The sequence below is a fragment of the Haliotis rubra genome, unplaced genomic scaffold (assembly GCF_003918875.1).
Source record: "Haliotis rubra isolate DU_JTF1 unplaced genomic scaffold, ASM391887v1 Scf172, whole genome shotgun sequence".
In the NCBI taxonomy this organism is placed as follows: Eukaryota; Metazoa; Mollusca; class Gastropoda; order Lepetellida; family Haliotidae; genus Haliotis; species Haliotis rubra.
Genome location: NW_025765692.1, coordinates 420,945 through 444,804, shown reverse-complemented (window position 1 = coordinate 444,804; position 23,860 = coordinate 420,945). Strand labels below are relative to the sequence as shown.

Sequence of the window (23,860 nt, the reverse complement as noted above, 5' to 3'; positions counted from 1 at the left end):
AAACAAACACATTCTTTTTTATGCAAATGGTCATGGCACTACTGGAGGAGCAAGACTTGTTTTCTGTTTACAGCAAACATCTGGTGTCATCACTTACTTCAGCAGAAACCACAATGGTCCCTGTTTTCAGTGATCCATTTTTTTAATTTTACGAGTGTGTTGCTTTTTACACCCAATGGAATCTGGTTGAGCAGTTAATCAAGTCTGGTTTTTCTGTAGCATTGACACTTTATAATCAAGTAAATAGATCTTAATTCATCTGCACATTCTGAGCGCCTTGTCACTAGTTTTAATAGCTGTCCAAATACTACTGTCCACACGACATATCCTCGCTTAGCTATGGGCAAACATTTCCAACCAGGCTGATCGTTGAAACATGTGGTCAGCCAGGTAAAGTGGCCTTGGAAGCTGAGGGGAAATCAGAGGACAGCTTGAAGGGAAATCAGAGGACAGTGTGATTTACGTGGCTATTATCAGTTGTGTCAACACTTGCGTACTGTCTTTAGTAATTAGCACGGAGATGTGTACCAACTTGACATGTTTATAGCTAGATTACCACAGTGTTAGAGTCAGAACATGCTAGAATGTTGTCTTAGCTGATGGAGTTGAAGTTGTTGCAGAGGTCGGGGCAGAGGTCAGGTATCAGCTATTTTGCATGGTTCACAGCCTGGTTGGGAGGGCTACCTGGTCAAGCAGATTAGTGGACAGAGAATCTGAAGTGTAGGAGAGCGGATTACCAGCACTGTGACGGACTTAACTAGCTTCAGACAAACATGTCAGGTAGACTTGTCGCACAGATGAAAGGGAGGAGCGTAAACAGAAGGATTTCAAGACAACTCTGTTCTTAGAAGTCAACATATAATTGGATCCTGTAATTCTAACACACCTGATCACACCTGGAAGATATGTTTTCAAAGAGTTGAAGTCCATTTATGATCATCATTATATTTGTGCTACCTAGTTTTTGATCTTCTGGAAAGTGTCAGTTGGATTATGAGGAAAATATGAGAAACTAACAAAGCATCTTTGTGTAAGGAGGAGGATTCAGAAAATCAACACATTTTCTAGGAATTAGTTTGAATCATAGTTTCTAGAAACAAGGGATAGACAGCTTGAGTAACCACCCACATCAGTGCCACACAGACCAGGGATAGATAGCATGAACATCCACCCATGTCTGTGATGGTGTGTTGCCCTGCAAGGATTGGGACACTCGTCATGCAGCCATTGACTGGACCAAGTCCATCAGTGCCATGTCACAAAACTCATGACATAATAATAATTCCATGATGGTTTACTTTATGTCTTTTTGGTGGTGAAATGTGTAAGTCATCACCCCATCAGCCATTGTGACAATTAAATGGCCATCTTGTCCAATGTATGATTTCCCAAGTCCCAGTGTCAGTTGGCGGGATGTCTGGGTTTATCTCAAGAAGAGGGAAGAAGTTTCCCTAATCGTGTTAAGTCTGTTCTGGCATTTGCAAAGAGCAGTGATGAGGTGAGACTGATACTAGACCTGTTTGATGGAGATATGTTGGGAGAAGCTACAATCCTGAGAATGGTTGAACACAAGTTTGAGATACATAAACATGCTGACTCAGCAGCTTCTTGTTCTGTCATCTGCTTGTTGTGTCAGCCATGAAACAACACCAGTAGATATAGCTATGACAGGAAGATTAGGATGATTTGTGAGTATGGTGGGAGTTGATTCAACACTTCCTTGGATGTTGTAGTGGTGTATGGCTGTCCAGTTGTAGCCGCTCCATGGTTGTATGGTGGTAGATGTGTACAGTTGTATGGTTGTAGTGGTGTATGGCTGTCCAATTGTAGCAGATCCATGGTTGTTGGTTTGTAGATGTTAACGCTGTATGGTTGCAATATTCCAACTATATGCTGGCGGTCTGTAAATAATTGGTGTGGACCAGACAGTAGAGTGATCAACCTCATGAGCATTGATCTATGCAAATGAGATATGATGACAAGTGTCAACTGGTGGTCAGCTTAATTCTGACCACCTGATCCCTGCTTAGTATGGCAACAAGCATGGGTTGCTGAACAGGATCTTCACGGTGGTATGGTTGAAGTAGTGTATGGTTTTAGTGGTGTATGATTGTAATAGTCTACAGCCGTCCATGGTTGTATGGTGGTAGATGTGTACAGTTGTATGGTTGTAGTGGTGTATGGCTGTCCAATTGTAGCCGTTGTATGGTTGTATGGTGGTATAGATGTGTACAGTTGTATGGTTGTATAGTTGTGTATGGCTGTCAATTGTAGCCGTCCATGGTTGTATGGTGGTAGATGTGTACAGTTGTATGGTTGTAGTGGTGTATGGCTGTCCAATTGTAGCCGTCCATGGTTGTATGGTGGTAGATGTGTACAGTTGTATGGTTGTAGTGGTGTATGGCTGTCCAATTGTAGCCGTCCATGGTTGTATGGTGGTAGATGTGTACAGTTGTATGGTTGTAGTGGTGTATGGCTGTCCAATTGTAGCCGTCCATGGTTGTATGGTGGTAGATGTGTACAGTTGTATGGTTGTAGTGGTGTATGGCTGTCCAATTGTAGCCGCCCATGGTTGTATGGTGGTAGATGTGTACAGTTGTATGGTTGTAGTGGTGTATGGCTGTCCAGTTGTAGCTTTAAAATGATGTACAGTTGTATGGTTGAAGTGGTGTATTGCTGTCCAGTTGTAGCTTGTACAGTTGGTTAAGTGGTGTAGTTACAGCTGTATGGTTGAAGTTGGTTTTGTAGTTTAACGCTGCACTCAGCAATATTCCAGCTATATGCTGGCTGGCTGTAAATAATTGAGTGTGGACCAGACAATTCAGTGATCAACATCATGAGCATTTATCTATGCAAATGAGATACGATGACAAGTGTCAACTAAGTCAGCGAATTCTGACCACCTGATCCCATTAGTCGCCTCTTCCAACAAGCATGGGTTGCTGAACAGGATCTTCACGGGTGGTATGGTTGAAGTAGTATGTGGTTTTAGTTCTGCATGATTGTAATAGTCTACAGTTGTACGGTTGTATGGTTGTATAGTTGTATGGTTGTATAGTTTTATGGTTGTATATTATGGTTGTATAGTTGTATGGTTGTATGGTTGTCGGGACCAAATGTTGTCCAGGTGTTCCTACAAAGACCATTCAGCAGTGCTGTTTCTGTCTCACACATAACAGATAATGTTCATAGTAGAGTTACAGCCATTGTAATTGATATGAAATATAATCATGAACGCAAAATGTTTTTGAATTTATTCACAGACAAAAACTGATGAGCAGAACATGAATTTTCACTTGTTTTAATTTCAGTTTAAATATTTTGAAATCCTCTGAGAGCCATCCTTTGTTGCACACATGCCATCCATCAATCGACTCGGTCAGAACCCTTCCGTTGGCATCTGAGTGTACCACTTCACCAACCTCTTGTACATCTCATGAACAGGAAGCCAAATTGAAAATCAACTTATTGACTTTTCTAAAGATTTTTAAAAGCAATTTTTTGAAGAACTGTTCATATTTCCTCCCCATCTAAGCGTAGTGTTGCTTGACAGGGTACATATCGTCCCAGGGGGAGCTGCCTAATGACATGAGGTTTTCCCCCAGCCAGAGCCAGTCTCATTAGAGGTGTTACTGGTTTTACAGAAACACACGCACACCTCAGTCAATATCTCAGTTTTAGTCTGGAGATATAAAAAACTGTAGGTTTCCCTAGTGTGCACCTGATCTCCTCAAACTGAACAAACCGTGGTGTCAGTTAAAGGTGCAAGGTCAGCTATTTTCCTCCATGTCAGCCATTGCAACAACAAGAATGATGAAGCAGCCTTGTGCTCGGTCTAAAGAGTCATGGGCGAAAAAAAGTAGTCCTCAGTGGAATATTTTAAAGTCTTAGGGTTTTTTGGGGTCTTGGTTATGAGAGTTTGTTAACTAATGGCAGACCTTTAGTTATTTTGTACACGGAGCTAATGGAAAACCAAGGCATTGTGTAGTCAATAAATTTTGAAGAAAAAAATGGACATCTGAAACTGTAAAAAATAAGTTAAGTTATGTTGGATCGGTCAGCAGAGATAAAAGAAACAGGGCAAATTTTTAACTTGGATCAGGACTAAGACACTTTCATTCACCAAGAGTTCCTCTAAATAATGTCAGTGTGTTTTCTAGTTTACACATACTGCCTGAAGCTGAAACATCACTTCCTTTAGTTTTTCAGATAACAATCTTTAACATCCAGAAGTTCTTTTTGCATGATCTATAGTTGGAACAAAAAAACAAGCATCTGATTGATTGAATGCCTCTGATGTGTTTTTTATTGTTCATTTACGGTTGTCATTAAGTCAGGATGGTCATTTATTTACGACAGAGGGTAACAAAGTGCACAAACAACTCCCAGCTGGGTTACCATCGATGTGCTGTCTGGCTGTGGGTCAGACCGTTGTGGTCTATCTGTCTGTCACGAGCCCCAGGTGACCACTGAGTTGACACTGTCTATTATTGGTCTGTGGAGGTGTGTACATGCAGCATTTATAACTGTCTGGATGGCGGAAGGTGTGAAACTGTCTTCATGATAAACACTCTCTCTTTCTGTGTATGGAGAACAGCAATTTAACAGCGGAAGTAGGGAACATGTTTTCTTTTTCATTTTGAATATAGATAAATAATACATGATGTTCGCAGAAACAGATGACATCTGAAAACAGTGCACAGAATTTCAGTCAGATTCTAAACATGCAGCCATTAATATTTCATAATTCAAAAGAGCTGCAGCGCCTTGTGGTTCTGTTTTTGTTTGATACTGTCACTAAAGAAACTTACTAAATGTATTGCACAGACTTGATTTGGTGTAAATTTAGTGCATGTTCTCCATTACATGTATTTTCTACAGATATCAGGCTCACACATGCTGACCTGGGCAGGGCAGAACTTTACTGCAGCGGACAACACTACTGAAAATATTGTGAACTTTTGCATGAGTTATCCATGTCATTATCTAACTTGTGTTGTTTCTATGTTGCAGACAACGGCCGTACTGAATCCACTGAAGAACACGGACCATGACATCATGCAGGACACTGATCTGGCCGGACCACTCGTCTTCTGTCTGGCCTTTGGTGGCTTTCTCATGTTGGTGAGTAGACAGGGGGTGGGTAGACTGGGTGTGGGTAGACAGGGGTGGGTAGACCGGGGGGAGTAGACAGGGGGTGGGTAGACAGGGTGGGGTAGACTGGGTGTGGGTAGACAGGGTGTGGGTAGACAGGGTGGGTAGACAGGGGGTGGGTAGACAGAGGGTGGATAGACAGGGGATGGGTAGACAGAGGGTGGGTAGACAGGGGATGGGTAGACAGGAAGTGGGTAGACAGAGGGTGGGTAGACAAACAGGGAGGTAGACAGGACAGAGGGTGGGTAGACAGGGGTGGGTAGACAGAGGGTGGGTAGACAGAGGGTGGGTAGACAGGGGTGGGTAGACAGAGGGTGGGTAGACAGAGGGTGGGTAGACAGGGGTGGGTAGACAGGGGTGGGTAGACAGGGGTGGGTAGACAGGGGTGGGTAGACAGAGGGTGGGTGGGTAGACAGGGGTGGGTGGACAGGGGACAGACAGGGGTGGGTAGACAGGGGTGGGTAGACAGGGGGGACGGGTGGGACTGGGGGTGGGAAGACAGGGGTGGGTAGACAGGGGTGAGTAGACAGGGGTGGGTGACAGGGGGTGGGTAGACTGAGGACAAGTTGACAGAGGATGAGTAATATTTGTGCATGTGTACATAGTTAATTCATGAAGTGTATTCAATGTTTTGCTTTGAGCTTTGTCGTGGAGTATGAACTGTATGACCTTTGTTTTGTACCATGATACATTCCTCTGTGATACATGACTTTGTTTTGTACCATGATACATTCCTCCATGATACATGACTTTGTTTGCCAGGAGTGAAGATCACCTAATGTAGTAGAGAGGGAATCTGTCATGTACCATATATGACTTGTGACACATTTTGTTATACTGATGAACTGTATGCCCATGTATGTCCTGGCCATGTTGTATGGAGCCTTCCCTCTCCCCCACCACACCACCCACCCCCTCCTGACACTGATATACTGGCACTACACCTGGCTGCTGTACACCACCACACCACCACACCACCCACCCCCTCCTGACACTGACATACTGGCACTACACCTGGCTGCTGTACACCACCACACCACCACACCACCCACCCCCTCCTGACACTGACTTACTGGCACTACACCTGGCTGCTGTACACCACCACACCACCACACCACCCACCCCTGACACTGACCTGACACTGACACCACCATACCACCACACCACCCACCCCCTCCTGACACTGACTGGCACTACACTACACCACACCACTGCTGTACACCAGCATGGCACATACTCTACACCAGCATGGCACACACTATACACAGGTATAGATAAACACACATGGCCACGTGTGGAACACAGTTTAGTTGGTACAAATTGTACAAGGTTTCTCCAGCAACATTGGCAATACAAGTACAACAGAGAAGTGAATGATGTAACTGAATTATTCATGGAAGTAAATGATTACTGAGAGGTATAATCCAGGCTAATAACATTAATTAGCTGAATTACTATGCGTAGCAATATTCTCATGAATATTTCGGTTTCTGATCTGATATTCGGGATCTGGGCAAGTAGGTTCAGTGGTCTTGTGTCAGAGTCTGGTTTGATGATTGGGGGTCATGTTTTGGTTCAATAAGTAGGTTCAGTGGTCTTGTGTCATAGCCTGGTTTAATGATCAGGGCCCACGGTCTGGTGCCACTTTCAATATAGATTGTTATTAATAGACTTAAGTAGGTAATGGAACAGTAGGAAAAGTATAGTAGTGAAATTGCTTCAGGTTTCTAGAATTCCAACCAAACATACCACTACCACTTACTGATGTAACAGAATCAAACTTTTTTATGGCAAGTGGGATTAGAACCAAGACACTTGGCACGACAAGAAAACACTTAAAAATCCTGTTTTTATCTTTCTTCTTAGTGTGTAGTCAACTGCTTATGTGTGGGTGGTTATAATGGGACAAAATAACATGCAGCATATGACAGGGATTTCATATTCAGCCCAGACAGAGAATAAATCGCCAAATTGCAACAATCAGTGCGACATTTCCAACATTATTGTCCACCACTTCCATCATAAATGTGGCCGGAATGGCTCCTGCTTGAGACGTATTACATTATCAAGTGCTAGGCCTGCTGTTAGTATGCCCTGAGTCCAGACAGTGGGGCAGTGGACTGTGAAATCCCATCAATATCCTCCTCTATACCAGCCTCTATACCTGCTGCACTTCATCCTGAGTGACCGCTTGTCTGAAGAACTACATAAACTTGTGGGATGTATCTGACCCAGACAGAAGTGTCGCCAACAAAGATGTCGGAGTCCTCAAGGCTCAATGCCATATAGATCACAAAGCACACAGACAGGCCTCCATTCAGTGTCTTTTCAAATATAGCAGATCCATGTTAATTTACATTGATTAAGTAACATAACATGTGTTAATGCTTCAGGTCTTTCATTAAAGTAGTTCTTGTAAGAGGACTTTTTATATTTTGGGTTTGGAGCAGCCCATTGCGTGGATGACCTTGTAGACATGAATAAGGTAATATACATTTATTTGTACTTCATCACTTCATTAGTAGATCAGGGCTGGAAATAACTTTAAAATTGCTAGTGTACTCCGGTACAGCGGCACAAGTAAAATCACTTGCCCTGATAATTTTTCCACTATACTGGCCGATTTTCTTGTTGATTTTTTAAATAAACAACATAATTAACATTGGAAAGTCAACTGGACACCGGTACAGTGTGATATACAAATATGCTTGCCCAACAGAAAAAAACACTGGACTCGGGCGTCGGGCAATGGGTTATTTCCACCCCTGTAGATATGTAGTGTATGATGCAGGGTTAGGGAATAGCCTGGTGGTTAAAGTGCTGGCATGCCATCCCTATGATAAGAGTTTTATTGCCCAGTTGGGTGCACTGTGTGATGTCCATTCTTGGCGCCTTGTGACTGGATCAGAGCATTGTAGAACTCACTCACTCACTCATATATGGAAACATACTCTATGCTGATGTTACAGAGTGTTCTTATTCAATGTGGTGTGTATAATGTACACAGCTTTTTCAAACAGTGTGCACTATGCTGAAGGCCATACAGGTGTCCTTATTCTTGTCTATGTTACTGTACAGTATTGGATGGAAAGTGTTCCTTGGGTCGGTAAGGCATTTGGGACAGGAATAAGAAAAATATATGTATTTTGAATCAAGACATCATGATGAGATTGGTCAGTGATGAAAACAGGAACAGGAATGTAGTTAGAAAATATTGTCATGTCTGACGTAAGAATAAATTAATTTTCTTGAATAGGTCAATTTGTACTGTGGTTGACCTGATGGAGAATGGTTTGAATGTGCTAACCAGATTGAAACAATTATTTCTGTTTTGGCCTTACCTTAAGACACTCAGTCAGTAAGTAAGTGTTGGCATGTCAGGTGATTTTACATCACAGCCTATAACACAGAACTAAGTGTGCAAGGAAGCTTCACTGAGATATTCAGATTCAGTTTTTACCTTTGTTATGAATAAGCACTGGCGTTGGTTTCATTATTCTTGTTGATATTATACCACAGGGATATAGCATGGTGCTTTTATTCAGAACTTGAATAATTGCCGCAGTGGGCCATTTGGCGATGCTTTGTTTCACAGGGTTTGATTTATGTTAACTGACTAGGTTTTATTACAGTGAGCGATATCTTGGAATATTGTGGTAGACAGGAATGACAGGGCACAGTGCTTCATCTCACTCTTAATGAAGTTACAGAAGCAGAAAAACAAGTTTGTAAAGTTTACAACAGTTGAAAAACTAATTTATCAAGTGCTATTTAAGAAGTTGTTTGGTTAATAGTATGTGTGGTTCCGTTGTCAAACTGGCAGCAGCTGGTTGTGTACTGATTACCTACAGGTGCTTGTGTGCTGCTGTTCTGAGATGAGGGGTTGGGGGTGTGGGGAAGTCGAAGACAAGTTAAACTCAAGTAGAAATTACTCAGCTATATGACCAGGCCTATTATTCAAAGTAGCATGTAGTTTATGGCCAATGGGCAAGGGCAACATAAATCCACAAGTATCCTGGACTGAGTAGTATTATAACCAGCCCTCTGTCAAAACAGCAGTGTGTAGCAGGAAGGCATGTTCTGGAGAGTTAGGAGTTCTGGAGTGTCAGTGTGAGGAGCTTATACCTCAAGAGATGTTGCTTCTGAGGACCTTCACACCTACCTGGACACATGTGGGCGTGTTGACAGTATTATTTATGGAATACTGGGAAGTCAAGGGGAGATTATTCAAATTTCTGTGACTTTTCAGACTTAAAGAATAAACCAATCTTGTAACTACAGTGATTTGTTAAGTCTATTTTCCTCAGCTCCAGAAATTATGCATTGTTCATTGCTCCGTTTATGTTTTACTTTCGTTTACCAAATCCTTATGCATAATTTTAGTCCGACACCATGTATCATATCAGTATTTCCTTATCACAGATACTGGGGTCCTGTTCTCATACCAAATCCTTATGCGTAATTTTAGTCAGACACCATGTATCATATCAGTATTTCCTTATCACAGATACTGGGGTCCTGTTCTCATACCAAATCCTTATGATGCGTAATTCAAGTTAAACGCCATGCATTATATTAGTATTTCTTAATTACCGAGTCCAAACAGGTGGTCAGCAGTTTCTGGTTTGAATTTAGAAATACCTTGTGCATGTCTTTCATCAAGCTAAAGCAGGAAGATAAAGGGTTTCCAGTTTATAAAATTTAACTTGATACACAATGCAACGATTCACGATTGTGTTTCACCAAATTATTACGCAAGCCTTGGTGACTGAATAAACTCTTCCGGTATGAGTTTGTGTGATGAAGGAGGAGAGTTCCCACTGCATCCCCGTGATGCATGACGCTCTGTGGTCAAGTCGGACTTGATGCTGCTCAGTCTTCTGTGTTCTCCAGAACCTGGTCAGTCTTGATTAGCGCCATATTTCTGTTTCTGATTGCGTTGTGTCCTTCATCGACCTAAGATTATTTCCAGTTTATTGTTTTCTAGAAGTCGTGTTTGAAAGACGATGGATTCAAGTTTTCCTACATCTCGAGCCATCTGAGTCAATATGGATGCTGATGAAATTGGATTTGATTTGAAATAAAAAATCAAATGCTGAACTTGTCGATTGATATTGCCTCCGAGTTTGCGTGTTTGTATTTGTTGGGTAGGAGGGTTCATCTTTTATCTATCAATCTCATCTACCGACTCTGCTACTCCCTAGTAGCTGTCTGTTCTCAACTGGAATATGCGTAATTTGTGAATCTATATGCCAATTAACTAGTAGCCCGAGATACTCTTCACAATATTACACATTTCTGTAATAAGCCGTTAAAGATTTAATCATTTCCTGTTTGTAATATGAAAGACCAGAATTGATATTGGGTGTAATAAATTGCGTTAATTGACACTTTTATGTCTAATTCTGTTTCATTGCTTGAGTGTTGGAAAGATATGGCTGACAATAACAGGAGTCCGAGAGATGTGGACATCATGGTGAACGGGACTGGCTGGGGATATGTGTCTCGTTCGTCAGGCGATGATGTCATTACTGATATATACTTCTTAATCTTCTTCAGAGAACATTAGAAAAAGATCAGTTACATTTTCTATTCCGATTTGTCTCAGATTTAATATGTTCATGACAGCAGGATATTTTGGTCGTAAAATTAATGTCCTGATAACATGTGTTGCTGCGGTTATTGCTGTTTTTCCTTTGCTGATGGAACAAAGGTAATATAATGATGGTGTTCCATTTGATTGAAGATGAACAGGCACGAATCATGGAGTGTGTTAGATAAAAGTCATAGTTCCTTCTTGTTTAAATGTTCCACATGCATCCTGACATTTTAAAGAAAATGTACCTCTTCTAGAAAATGCAACATTTCAGAGAAATGCACCCTCTATCACTTTGAAAAAAAAAAATGACATTAAACTGTCAGTTCGTTGTTTTATACAAACACTTTGATCACATCAGGGCTATGTGACCAGGGTAGCTGTGTTTGGTGTCAGTCTGTCAGGCGTATTCAGTTCCTTACCTCGCCAAGAATCTCTAGCTTTCCTTAAGAAGGCAGCAACGTAATGAGTTGCTTGTTGTCATCAGCAGATATCTGTTTGGGAGACTCCTGTTGTACGGCCAGGCAACTGTTGAGATAAAGTAGATATAGCGCCTTACACCAGGGAAAGGAGGAATTTCAGGACTAGTCTTGTTTGTCGTAACCATAAAGCATTAGCGGTTTTATAAACTTTGACACAAACTGTTTTGTAGTATCTTATATAAGTTCATGAAATGCCTTACATAGCCTAGTGAGTGGTGGGGTAGCCTTGTGGTTCGCTTGTCATGCCAAAGACCCGGGTTCGATTCCCCACATGGTACGATGTGTGAAGCCCATTTCTAGTGTCCCGCGATGCTATATTGCTGGAATATTGCTAAAAGTGGTGTATACCTATACTCACTCACTCACTCACTCACTCACATAGTAGCACTTGATGCATTGTGCTGTAGCATCTTTGTCATCTGAAGTATTAGGTGCATTTTAGTAGTCTTTGTCATATTAAATGGGCTGTTGTTTGCTTTAGATCTTTGTTATGAAAACTTATTTTGTAAAAAAAATTCTCTGTTGTAAGAAATATGTGAAAGTAGGATCAATAGCAGAAAGACGAGTATGAGTCCTTGGACTCCAGGACCCAGCAGGTACAGCTGGACAGCTGTGTGGGATGTAGGTGGGATGTAGGTGGGATGTTGGCCGCCCCAGTGTGGAAGCCAGTTACTGTGGTCAGCTCCTGGATGGAGAGGAGGCTCACTCATGATGTGTTTTGACAACTGAGGGTGAGAGGTCTGTAGCAATAGATCATATCTGACCCATGTCTGTCGGTCTGATGGGTATATGACAGACATTAGGCTGGTATGTTCAGCCATTACTGGCTTCAGTGGATGGAAATATGGCTTACCTTGTCAAGCTGGGCATGGCGGCTGTATGCTTGTTTTGTCAGGAGAACAGTGTGTATTTATATAACTCATTGCTCTTTTGCTTAATCAGATGGGAGATTTATCAATATCTGTCATCTATGTCAGTTTCATGGGAGTAGATTGTTCTGTGAGGTGGCAAGAATTCAGGGCATATTAGCATAATGGACAGGTGTTGTGATAGTGGTAAATTAGACAAACACAAGACAATAACCACAGAAGGTTTTACTGGAGAATGAAATAAGTGCTCCATAGCACTTAAGATTAAGGCATCACACTAGCTGTGCTATGCCCACTAATAGGGAAATGCTGTCTCCAGTGAGTATAGGTACAAGTCTTCATGGTGATGATGATGATAAATATGATAGTGATGATGATGTGGCCTTGTGACAGTGTTATTGAACATATGGTGTTCCACTACTGAAGGTGTCACCAGTAACAGTGTTATTGAACATATGGTGTTCCACTACTGGAGATGTCACCAGTAACAGTGTTATTGAACATATGGTGTTCCACTACTGAAGATGTCACCAGTAACAGTGTTATTGAACATATGGTGTTCCACTACTGAAGATGTCACCAGTAACAGTGTTATTGAACATATGGTGTTCCACTGCTGAACATGTCACCAGTAACAGTGTTATTGAACATATGGTGTTCCACTGCTGAAGGTGTCACCAGTAACAGTGTTATTGAACATATGGTGTTCCACTGCTGAAGGTGTCACCAGTAACAGTGTTATTGAACATATGGTGTTCCACTACTGAAGGTGTCACCAGTAACAGTGTTATTGAACATATGGTGTTCCACTGCTGAAGATGTTCCTAGTAACAGCTTTATTTAACATATGGTGTTCCACTGCTGAAGATGTCACCAGTAACAGTGTTATTGAACATATGGTGTTCCACTGCTGAAGATGTTCCTAGTAACAGTGTTATTGAACATATGGTGTTCCACTGCTGAAGGTGTTACCAGTAACAGTGTTATTGAACATATGGTGTTCCACTGCTGAAGATGTTCCTAGTAACAGCTTTATTTAACATATGGTGTTCCACTGCTGAAGGTGTGACCAGTAACAGTGTTATTGAACATATGGTGTTCCACTGCTGAAGATGTTCCTAGTAACAGCTTTATTTAACATATGGTGTTCCACTGCTGAAGGTGTGACCAGTAACAGTGTTATTGAACATATAGTGTTCCACTGCTGAAGGTGTCCAATGTCAGTGTTATTGAAGACATTTTCCTGATTACATGCAGTGAAATAAAGTATGAAATAACGATTGATTACAAATTGTTGGGTAACCTGGCATGCCAGATTTCAACAGATTTTCCAAAGACTGCCCTAATTGGAAAAAAAAGCATTAATTTTAGGCAGGAATCCTGTTTGACGGGTTGTGAAATTCTGAAGATCCGGGAATGGTAGAGTTGCATGCACAACTAAGTGCTGGTACTACTTGCCAATAACCATTTGGAGATCTTTTACAATTCTTTCACACAACAAAATACAGTTTTCAGATTTGTTTTCCAATATCAGGTTACTGTCGGATGAAAGGAGAGCCAGCTTTATGGATTCCATCCAATAGGTGTTACTTGGGGCATGTATTTTATGTGTAAGGTACCACAGCTTCCTCATGACAAATCTCGTTTATCTCCCGGGAAGTGACGCGGCTGATTGCAGACTGTAACTGCTGATTATGGAGGTGGTGTTATTTTCCTCTTGGGTCCTCGGCAGTAACAACAGCACTGCCTGTGAGTTATTACTGGACATCTCAGTACAGTTGTTGAGTTATTGCATGACATCGCAGAATGAGCTATGGGCATCTCGCAGTGTGGACACCAGGTTCATGGTCATTCTTGTCCTCTGTAATAGCAGGACAGGTTGGCTGGTTTCATTCATCACTCCAGTGTACATGTTGCTGCTCAACTTTCTTCCAACTTGTGTTGTTTGGGGCGCTGGGGTAGCCTAATGGTTAAAGCGTTCGCTTGTCACGCCGAAGACCAGGGTTCGATTCCCCACATTGGTACAATGTGTGAAGCCCCTTTCTGGTGTGATATTGCTGGAATATTGTTAAAAGCAGACTAAAACCAAAACTCCCTCACTCCAACTTGTGTTGATGAATCAATGCCTATAGGAGACATGAATTGTGTTGACAGGCTGGAAGTGAGAAAGGGCTGACATGATCATTGAAACACTCGCTCACTCACTCACAAGAGGCAGGATCAGGTGGTCAGGCTCACTGACTTGGTTTACATATGTCGACATGGTATCCCAATTGCATAGATTGATGCTCAGGATGTTAATCTCACTGGATTGTCTGGTCCAGACTCAATTAACTATAGGTAGACTGTTGCCATATGGCTGGAATAATGCTGAGTGTGGCGTTAAACAACAAACAAACAAAACTCTCTCACTCAGTCAATACCCCACTCACTCAATATCTCCCTCGCCATCTCCCTGTCTCACTCACTCACAATCTCAGTCAGTATCTCAGTCAGTCTCTCACTCAGTCAATACTCAACTCACTCAATATCTCACTCACCATCTCCCTGTCTCACTCACTCACAATCTCACTCAGTATCTCAGTCACTATCTCACTCAGTCAATACCCCACTCACTCAATATCTCCCTCGCCATCTCCCTGTCTCACTCACTCACAATCTCAGTCAGTATCTCAGTCAGTCTCTCACTCAGTCTCTCACTCAGTCAATACTCAACTCACTCAATATCTCACTCACCATCTCCTTGTCTCACTCACTCACAATCTCACTCAGTATCTCAGTCACTATCTCACTCAGTCAATACCCCACTCACTCAATATCTCACTCGCCATCTCCTTGTCTCACTCCTCACAATCTCACTCAGTATCTCAGTCACTATCTCACTCAGTCAATACCCCACTCACTCAATATCTCACTCGCCATCTCCTTGTCTCACTCACTCACAATCTCACTCAGTATCTCAGTCACTATCTCACTCAGTCAATACCCCACTCACTCAATATCTCACTCGCCATCTCCTTGTCTCACTCACTCACAATCTCAGTCAGTATCTCAGTCACTATCTCACTCAGTCAATACCCCACTCACTCAATATCTCACTCGCCATCTCCTTGTCTCACTCCACTCACAATCTCACTCAGTATCTCAGTCACTATCTCACTCAGTCAATACCCCACTCACTCAATATCTCACTCGCCATCTCCTTGTCTCACTCACTCACAATCTCACTCAGTATCTCAGTCACTATCTCACTCAGTCAATACCCCACTCACTCAATATCTCACTCGCAATCTCCCTGTCTCACTCACAATCTCACTCAATATCTCACTCAGTCAATACCCCACTCATTCAATATCTCACTCGCCATCTCCTTGTCTCACTCACTCACAATCTCAGTCAGTATCTCACTCAATATCTCACTCAGTCAATACCCCACTCATTCAATATCTCACTCGCCATCTCCTTGGCTCACTCACTCACAATCTCAGTCAGTATCTCACTCAGTCAATACCCCACTTATTCAATATCTCACTCGCCATCTCCTTGTCTCACTCACTCACAATCTCAGTCAGTATCTCACTCAGTCAATACCCCACTCATTTGATATCTCACTCGCCATCTCCTTGTCTCACTCACAATCTCAGTCACTATCTCACTCAGCTGATATTTCCCTCACTCTGTTGCTCACCGTGTATTTCAGTGTCTCATTCCTGCTCTAATTGAGTTCTTGTACTGGTTTATGATGGAAGTCAAATCATCCTCCCTATAGGAAGTGATTAAACTGTGATATTTCCCTACACAGTGATAACCGTGACTAGTGTCCTGTCACCACTGTGTTCTACACCAGTTAGATCTCTGCCATGGGAGAATGACCAGTGACATCAATACAAAGATGTATCACATTTTGATCAATCACTCTGGGATTAAATCCTAATATTTCGCCCATATCCACCACACACTTGACCCTCGAGAGACTATAATGTATCACCCTGCTTCTCATGAATCCAGGATTGATGAGTAGAGAATGGTGATATGTACTTCATACACAGACAGGTGGCAGATGACCCCATAGTTTCCTTCCAGACTATTGTATCCAAGCAAACCTCACCCCCAGGGAAAGCTTGTGAAACTGTGATATGTACCTCCCATACACAAGACATGTATGTGATATGACCTCCACCCAGGTGTCATTTGTCCTCCCATATTGGAGGCTTGTGAAACTTGACATGTACCTCTACATGGGGATGACCCCATGTGTCCTCAGACTATTAGGTAGGGGTGGTGAGGCAGGGAACACTGACCCTACAGGGGCTGCCTAGGTGGTGTCTGCAGATCAGGGTGATGCCTAGGTGTATGCTGATCAGGAGGAGGTCCAGCTGAAGGTGGGGTACAAAGTGTCCAGTGGGGTACAAAGTGTCCAGTGAGGTACAATGTGTCCAGTGTGAATGTAGTCCTCAGCTTGACCCCATGTCACCTCTCTGTCTTATCCCATCAATGACAGTTGATTGCCCACTGATTGGTTGATGGGAGGGGATAGAGCTGGTGTATAACTGAATGAGTACAGATTGATGAACTCCGACAGCTGGGATTTACCTCTAATGTTTTCTCATGGCTGGCGTTGTATGGTGTTCTCAGGGATCATAAGGTTGTACTGGTCTTCTGATTTCAACATTAACACAATTTGATGTAGTCTGTCTCCGAGGTCCTTGAGAGTACTTTAAAAATGAATGTTACTTTAGTCTGTTTAGATTGCCTCAGTTTCTAAAATAAAGTATTGTTTTGGGCTCAATTCAGATTAGGCTTACCGTTTGTGTCTGTGTATTTAGATAAACTATATTTCTGTGACAAATGTTAGTCTAAATTTGATCCTGATACAAAGTGGAACAAAGTTATCATATTTTCCTCACAAGTTAGCTGAACGAAAAATGACTGAAAGAAAATGGAAAGAAGGAAAGAAAATAACTATTTCCCCATTTACTAAAGTGATAAGATTGAGGTTTTGAGGTTTTATTAGCTCATACTGAGAGGTAGGTCATGCTATTGACCTCTCATTTCAGTACAAAACAAACCAAACTTCACCTAGTCCGTCATACAGACGCTGAAACAAGCATACCTAATGCAGCCCATGCAAATCTAGAATAGGTAGCAAGTCTAGATTACCACTCTTATCTATAATGTAGAAAGTCTCTTTGCACCTTTTCATTATATTTTATAATAATAATTTAGGAACCAATTTTTCTATCAAATATGTTCAGACTGTAGATGTTAGTCGAAACTTGACTCTTCAGTTCCACATAGGTCACTCAGGTCACATCTTCTTGCTCTCTCCTTACTTCCTGAATGTATTGGACAACAAGCTTCGGTGTATCAGTTTAAATGATTCTTGGTTGGACAAATGTCTGGATACACTGCCACATAACACTGTTCCATAGTACATGACAACAGTGATGATCTCCCAGACCTCACAACCCTTGGAGTTTGCTACAAGTTCAGCCATATGCTGGTACTTGAAATACCAACACAATTAGAGGTCTCCATGGAAAATGACTTAAAACCACATTGGAACCAATTTGCAGAGATTTCTCCTGAGACACAGGCTGGTCTCTGCCAGAGAGGATGTTTGGCTATTCAGCCTTGCTCAGCCAGTGACAGGGGAATTGACAACTTTTAATTGCAGTAAACCATGGCATCGTTAGTTGTAGTAATGTGCCACCACTGGAGCAGCTGTTACATTAAGTGGCCTGCCAGAATCTTAATTGGGAACAGATAGATGTCATATGACACATCAGCACAGATGGTCTGTTCACTTACGTAACTCACTGCCTTAGTGGATAGAGCATCTCCAGATAGAGCAGTTGTCATACCAGTGGTTGATCCTTGTCTACGTCATACCCAGAGACGTTAGAGATGTTACTTGTTACACTGTCTAGTGGTCATCGTATATAAAACAAGGTTGATAACACAAGGATTTGCCAGCTAGGCAAATTCATATAAACTTATTGAACATTATTAAGATTGATATCATAGAAAATGGCTATGAAAGCATTACATCAGCTCTGATCTTCCTGATCTTAACCCAGGTTAGATTTCCACATGACGTCGACCCTAGTGTGTACCAAACTGTGACTTTGCTGAACATATTGCTGGAAGTGGCATAACACTTGCTCACTCATTATGCCCTGTCTGTGAGTGAGTGAGTGAGTGATTGATTGAGCAAGAAAGCGAGCTGTGAGTGAGTGAGTAAGCAAACAGGGAAGGAGGAGTGAGTGAGTGAGTGTTTGTCCTCTGTTGTCAGCAATGCACCAGCTATATCAAATAACTTCCTGAGTGAGGGCAGTGGGGGCAGACAGTATGGTGTAACTTTTCTGATCTGGGTCTTCTTGAATTACCATGATGGAATTCAGGTCAACACCTTCCTAATTAGCTCTCAGTGCAAAGTTTCAAATACTTGTGTGCACACTCAGATTTTCTAATCCCTCAAATTATGTGTCAGTCACACACCAATTGTAGCTTTGTGTGAAGCTGTATGATGTTGCGCCATCAGTCCGATGGTTCACATAGGGGCCTATTTGGATGATTGTGAATTATTCTGTTTGACTGCTTGGAAGTGATATTGGCATGTCCTGCGGATGGGGTCCATATTGTGCCTTCACGTATATGCAGCCATGTGCCAATATTAGCACAACACTATCATCTCCTCATCACATTGAATCATGTATCAGGCTGTTCCGTGATTGAGAGGGACTCCAACACTTTCTCTGCTAATTGGTCTGCAGTGGCACCCCTGTCTGTTGGGTTGTATTGAGTGGTGTTTAAGTGGTTAATCAACATCCAGCATTCTGTCAGAACATGCTGTGTTTACAACGTCTCCTTTGTCAATAATGGATTAATGGCAGCCACCTCTTGACATCAGTTAATCAACTTAGTTTGAAATATACCGATATGGGGATATTTGGATATGGGGATATTTGGCTGTCTTGATTTAGATCCACATGTAGTTGTTCCATCCAGCTGTGAACAGATTGATGACATGTTCAAGTGATGCATACTGCTTGTCCTAGTGGTGATGTGCGACTTTACACAGAGTCTAACACAGTCTAGACTTGGTGTCCACAGCACTGTGTCCAACTGTGTTTAACTGTGTCTCCCCCATAGGTACATAATAATACCTAGGCTAAGTGTCTCTCCAATGGTGCCTGTGAAGATCCAGGTTAGAATTGGTCTTCAGCAACCCATGCCTGTCGTAAGAGGCAACGAATGGGATCGGGTGGTCAGGCACGTTGACTTGGCTGACAAGTGTCATCGTATCCTAATTGCGTAGGTCGATGCTCATGCTGTTGATCACTGGATTGTCTGGTCCAGACTCGATTATTTACAGACCGCCTCGATATCACTGGAATATTGCTGAGTGTGGTGTAAAACTCACTTACTCACTCACACTCGAATGGTTCAATCAGCTATAATTTTGATGCTGTGTTATTCTCCTACCACAAGAGGATGTTAGCGTATGCACTGCCAGCACACTCTGATCTTGAGCACAAATCACAAACTTATCCATCATCATATCTACTTAAGTTGTAGCCATAGCAACCTCGGCTTGTCCGTGAGTCAGCTCAGTGGATCTAATGGTCAGGCTCAGCAACTTTGTTGATTGTATGTCTTGTATTTACTTCTTTACAACAGTAAAACCAAGCAAGTCATGGATTTCTGACTTGTATAACTGTAAATATTCATAGTAGAGTCATCACATTTGATAGCAGTATTGACCCATGAAGATCCGGGTAGACCTGATCTTCAGTAACCCATGCTTGTCGTAATGGGATTGGGTTGTCAGGCTCTTTGACTTGGTTGACACAGGTCATTGTATCCCAATTGTGTAGATCGATGTTCGTGCTGTTGATAACTGGATTGTCTGGTCCAAGCTCGATTATTTACAGACCACCGCCATATAGCTGGAATATTGCTGAGTGCAGCGTTAAACTAGACTCACTCACTCACTCACTGATGGTAGTACTGTAAAACTGTCTCCCTTGATGACATAGTGTAATGAACCTTGTAGTTATCTCCCTTGATGACATAGTGTAATGCACCTTGTAGTTATTTCCCTTGATGACATAGTGTAATGAACCTTGTAGTTATCTCCCTTGATGACATAGTGTAATGAACCTTGTAGTTATCTCCCTTGATGACATAGTGTAATGAACCTTGTAGTTATCTCCCTTGATGACATAGTGTAATGAACCTTGTAGTTATCTCCCTTGATGAGATAGTGTAATGAACCTTGTAGTTATCTCCCTTGATGAGATAGTGTAATGAACCTTGTAGTTATCTCCCTTGATGACATAGTGTAATGAACCTTGTAGTTATCTCCCTTGATGATATCAAGTAAGGTAGAGTTTTCTCTATTGATTCTGCACATATATCAATTTCATGAAGGCAGTGTGTGAAAGTGATTGGGGAAATGACTGGAGAGCTTAACACAGATGTTTAGAACAGACTGTGAGTTATTGAATCTCGAGATTGCCAGGGATACTTGCAAGTGATGGATCTTCTCCAATAACGGCACACACACAGGAATAAATTGATGGATCACAGCGTAATGTTATAGATATTGGATAAAATTGATAACACATCTGGCAATGGCGTATGTGTGGGTGCAGTGACATACAGCTGTTTGTTGTCACACACTACGTGGGAAGTGGTGGTTAAGGTTGGAAAGTTATTTCTTTAAACTTTCAAACCTATCACATGTGAAAGAAACATGGTCCGCCTGCATGACTGTTGCTGTTTCAAGTTTCAAACTCAGATCAGTCTTTGCCTTCTTAGAGAAAAAATAGATTATGGATTTTTCCCATGTCTGAAGAAGTGATAAAGACCCGATGAAGACGTAGTTGACGGTATCAGATGACATTCACTTGTCTGCGTCTGTAACTGTGATGGAACACTCTCAGTGCAGCTGGATAGGCCTGATTGACACTGCAGCCATGATTGTAGGGGAATCAATGGCATGAGGCCTCTTCTGCTGTAGTGTGTTTGAACTGCAAGCACATCAAAGACTGGAGCCATGTAGATGCTGTTGCCGCTGTGCATGACGATGTTCCCACAACCTGCCATGTCTAACTCTCGCTGTAGCTGCACGACCTCTCCTCATGTCTTCTTTCAGTCTGAAGGCACCAGTATGTTTTTGCTTATGCTAGGATAATTGGATATCACTTTTGATAGGAAAATCATGTCCTTTTTGTTTTATGAATGAGTGAGTTTTGTTTTATGCCAAGACAATATTCCAACATTATCATAAGTGAAAATAATATAATATGGGGTATACAAAGTAATAGCCACAGAAAATGGACAGATATGACTGTCTTCACATCGGATAGGTGAATAGGATGGTCTTCACATAGGATAGGTGAATAGGATGGTCTTCACATGAGATGGGTAAAGAGGAATGTGTTCACATGGGCTGGGTAAATAAGATGGTCTTCACATGGGCTTGATAAATAGGATGGTCTTCACATGGGATGGGTAAATAGGATGGTCTTGACATGGGCTGGAAAAATAGGATGGTCTTGACATGGGCTGGATAAATAGGATGGTCTTGACATGGGCTGGATAAATAGGATGGTCTTGACATGGGATGGGTAAATTGGATGGTCTTCACATGGGATAGGTAAATGAGATGGTCTTCACATGGGATGGGTAAATAGGATGGTCTTCACATGGGATGGGTAGATAAGATAGTCTTCACATGGGATGGGTAAAAAGGATGGTCTTCATATGGGATGGGTAAATAGGATGGTCTACACATGGGATGGGTAAATAGGATGGTCTTCACATTGGATGGGTAAACTGGATGGTCTTCACATGGGATGGGTAAATAGGATGGTCTTCACATGGGATGGGTAAACTGGATGGTCTTCACATGGGATGGGTAAATAGGATGGTCTTCACATGGGATGGGTAAATAAGATAGTCTTCACATGGGATGGGTAAAAAGGATGGTCTTCATATGGGATGGGTAAACTGGATGGTCTTCACATGATGTGGGTAAACTGGATGGTCTTCACATGGGATGGGTAAACTGGATGGTCTTCACATGGGATGGGTAAATAGGGTGGTCTTCACATGGGATGGGTAAATAAGATGGTCTTCACATGGGTTTGATAAATAGGATGGTGTTCACATGGGATGGGTAAATAGGATGGTCTTCACATGGGATGGGTAAATAAGATGGTTTTCACATGGGATGGGTAAAAAGGGTGGTCTTCACATGGGATGGGTAAACTGGATGGTCTACACATGGGATGGGTAAATAGGATGGTGTTCACATGAGCTGGGTAAATAGGATGGTCTTCACATGGGCTGGATTATAGGATGTCTTCACATGGGATGGATAAATAGGATGGTCTTCACATGGGATAGGTAAATAGGATGGTGTTCACATGGGCTGGGTAAATAGGATGGTCTTCACATGGGCTGGATTATAGGATGTCTTTACATGGGATGGATAAATAGGATGGTCTTCACATGGGATAGGTAAATGAGATGGTGTTCACATGGGATGGGTAAACTGGATGGTCTTCACATGGGATGGGTAAATAGGATGGTCTTCACATGGGATGGGTAACCTGGATGGTCTTCACATGGGATGGGTAAATAGGATGGTGTTCACATGGGATGGGTAAATAAGATTTTCTTCACTTGGGGTGGATAAATAGGATGGTCTTCACATGGAATGGGTAAATAGCATGGTGTTCACATGAGATGGGTAAATAGGATTGTGTTCGCATGGGCTGGGTAAATAGGATTGTGTTCACATGGGCTGGGTAAATAGGATGGTCTTCACATGGGCTGGGTAAATAGGATGGTCTTCACATGGGGTGGGTAAATAGGATGGTCTTCACATGGGCTGGATTATAGGATGTCTTCACATGGGATGGATAAATAGGATGGTCTTCACATAGGATGGGTAAACTGGATGGTCTTCACTTGGGATAGGTAAATGAGAGTTGGTCTTCACATGGGATGGGTAAATAGGATGGTCTTCACATGGGATGAGTAAATAAGATGGTCTTCACATGGGATGAGTAAAAAGGATGGTGTTCACATGATATGGGTAAAAGGGATGGTCTTCACATGGGATGGGTAAACTGGATGGTTTTCACATGGGATGGGTAAATGAGATGGTTTTCACATAGGATGGGTAAATAGGATGGTCTTCACTTAGGATGGGTAAATGAGATGGTCTTCACATGGGATGGATAAATAGGATGGTCTTCACATGGGATGGGTAAACTTGATGGTCTTCACATGGGATGGGTAAATAGGATGGTGTTCACATGGGATGGGTTAATAGGATGGTGTTCACATGGGATGGGTAAATGAGATGGTCTTGACATGGGATGGGTAAATAGGCTGATCTTCACATGGGATGGGTAAATAGGATGGTGTTCACATGGGATGGGTAAATAGGATGGTCTTCACATGGGATGGATTATAGGATGTCTTCACATGGGCTGGGTAAATAGGATGGTCTTCACATGGGATGGATTATAGGATGTCTTCACATGGGATGGGTGGATGGAACGGTTGGCACATGGGATGGCTAAGTTTAGACAGGAGGGTTGTCCAAGAGTTGGTGTGAAGAATACACAATGCCATTTAGAAAATGGTCAAATGTAGCATATGTTCTTTTTGGGATTACACTTTCTTAGTAAAGTGCAGATTCTTGTGGGATGCTATGATGATGACAGTGGGGACCC

General features: G+C 42.2%; 1 protein-coding gene across 1 annotated transcript in view; it reads left to right on the top strand.

Moving 5' to 3' along the window:
- Nucleotides 1–23,860, top strand: part of LOC124272719 (protein YIPF5-like) — a 153,307-nt gene that overhangs the window by 120,713 nt on the left and 8,734 nt on the right. The window contains exon 5 of the mRNA XM_046707916.1: nt 5,014–5,124. Within this exon, the coding sequence (XP_046563872.1) occupies nt 5,014–5,124 (111 nt within the window). The remainder of the gene's footprint in view (nt 1–5,013; nt 5,125–23,860) is intronic.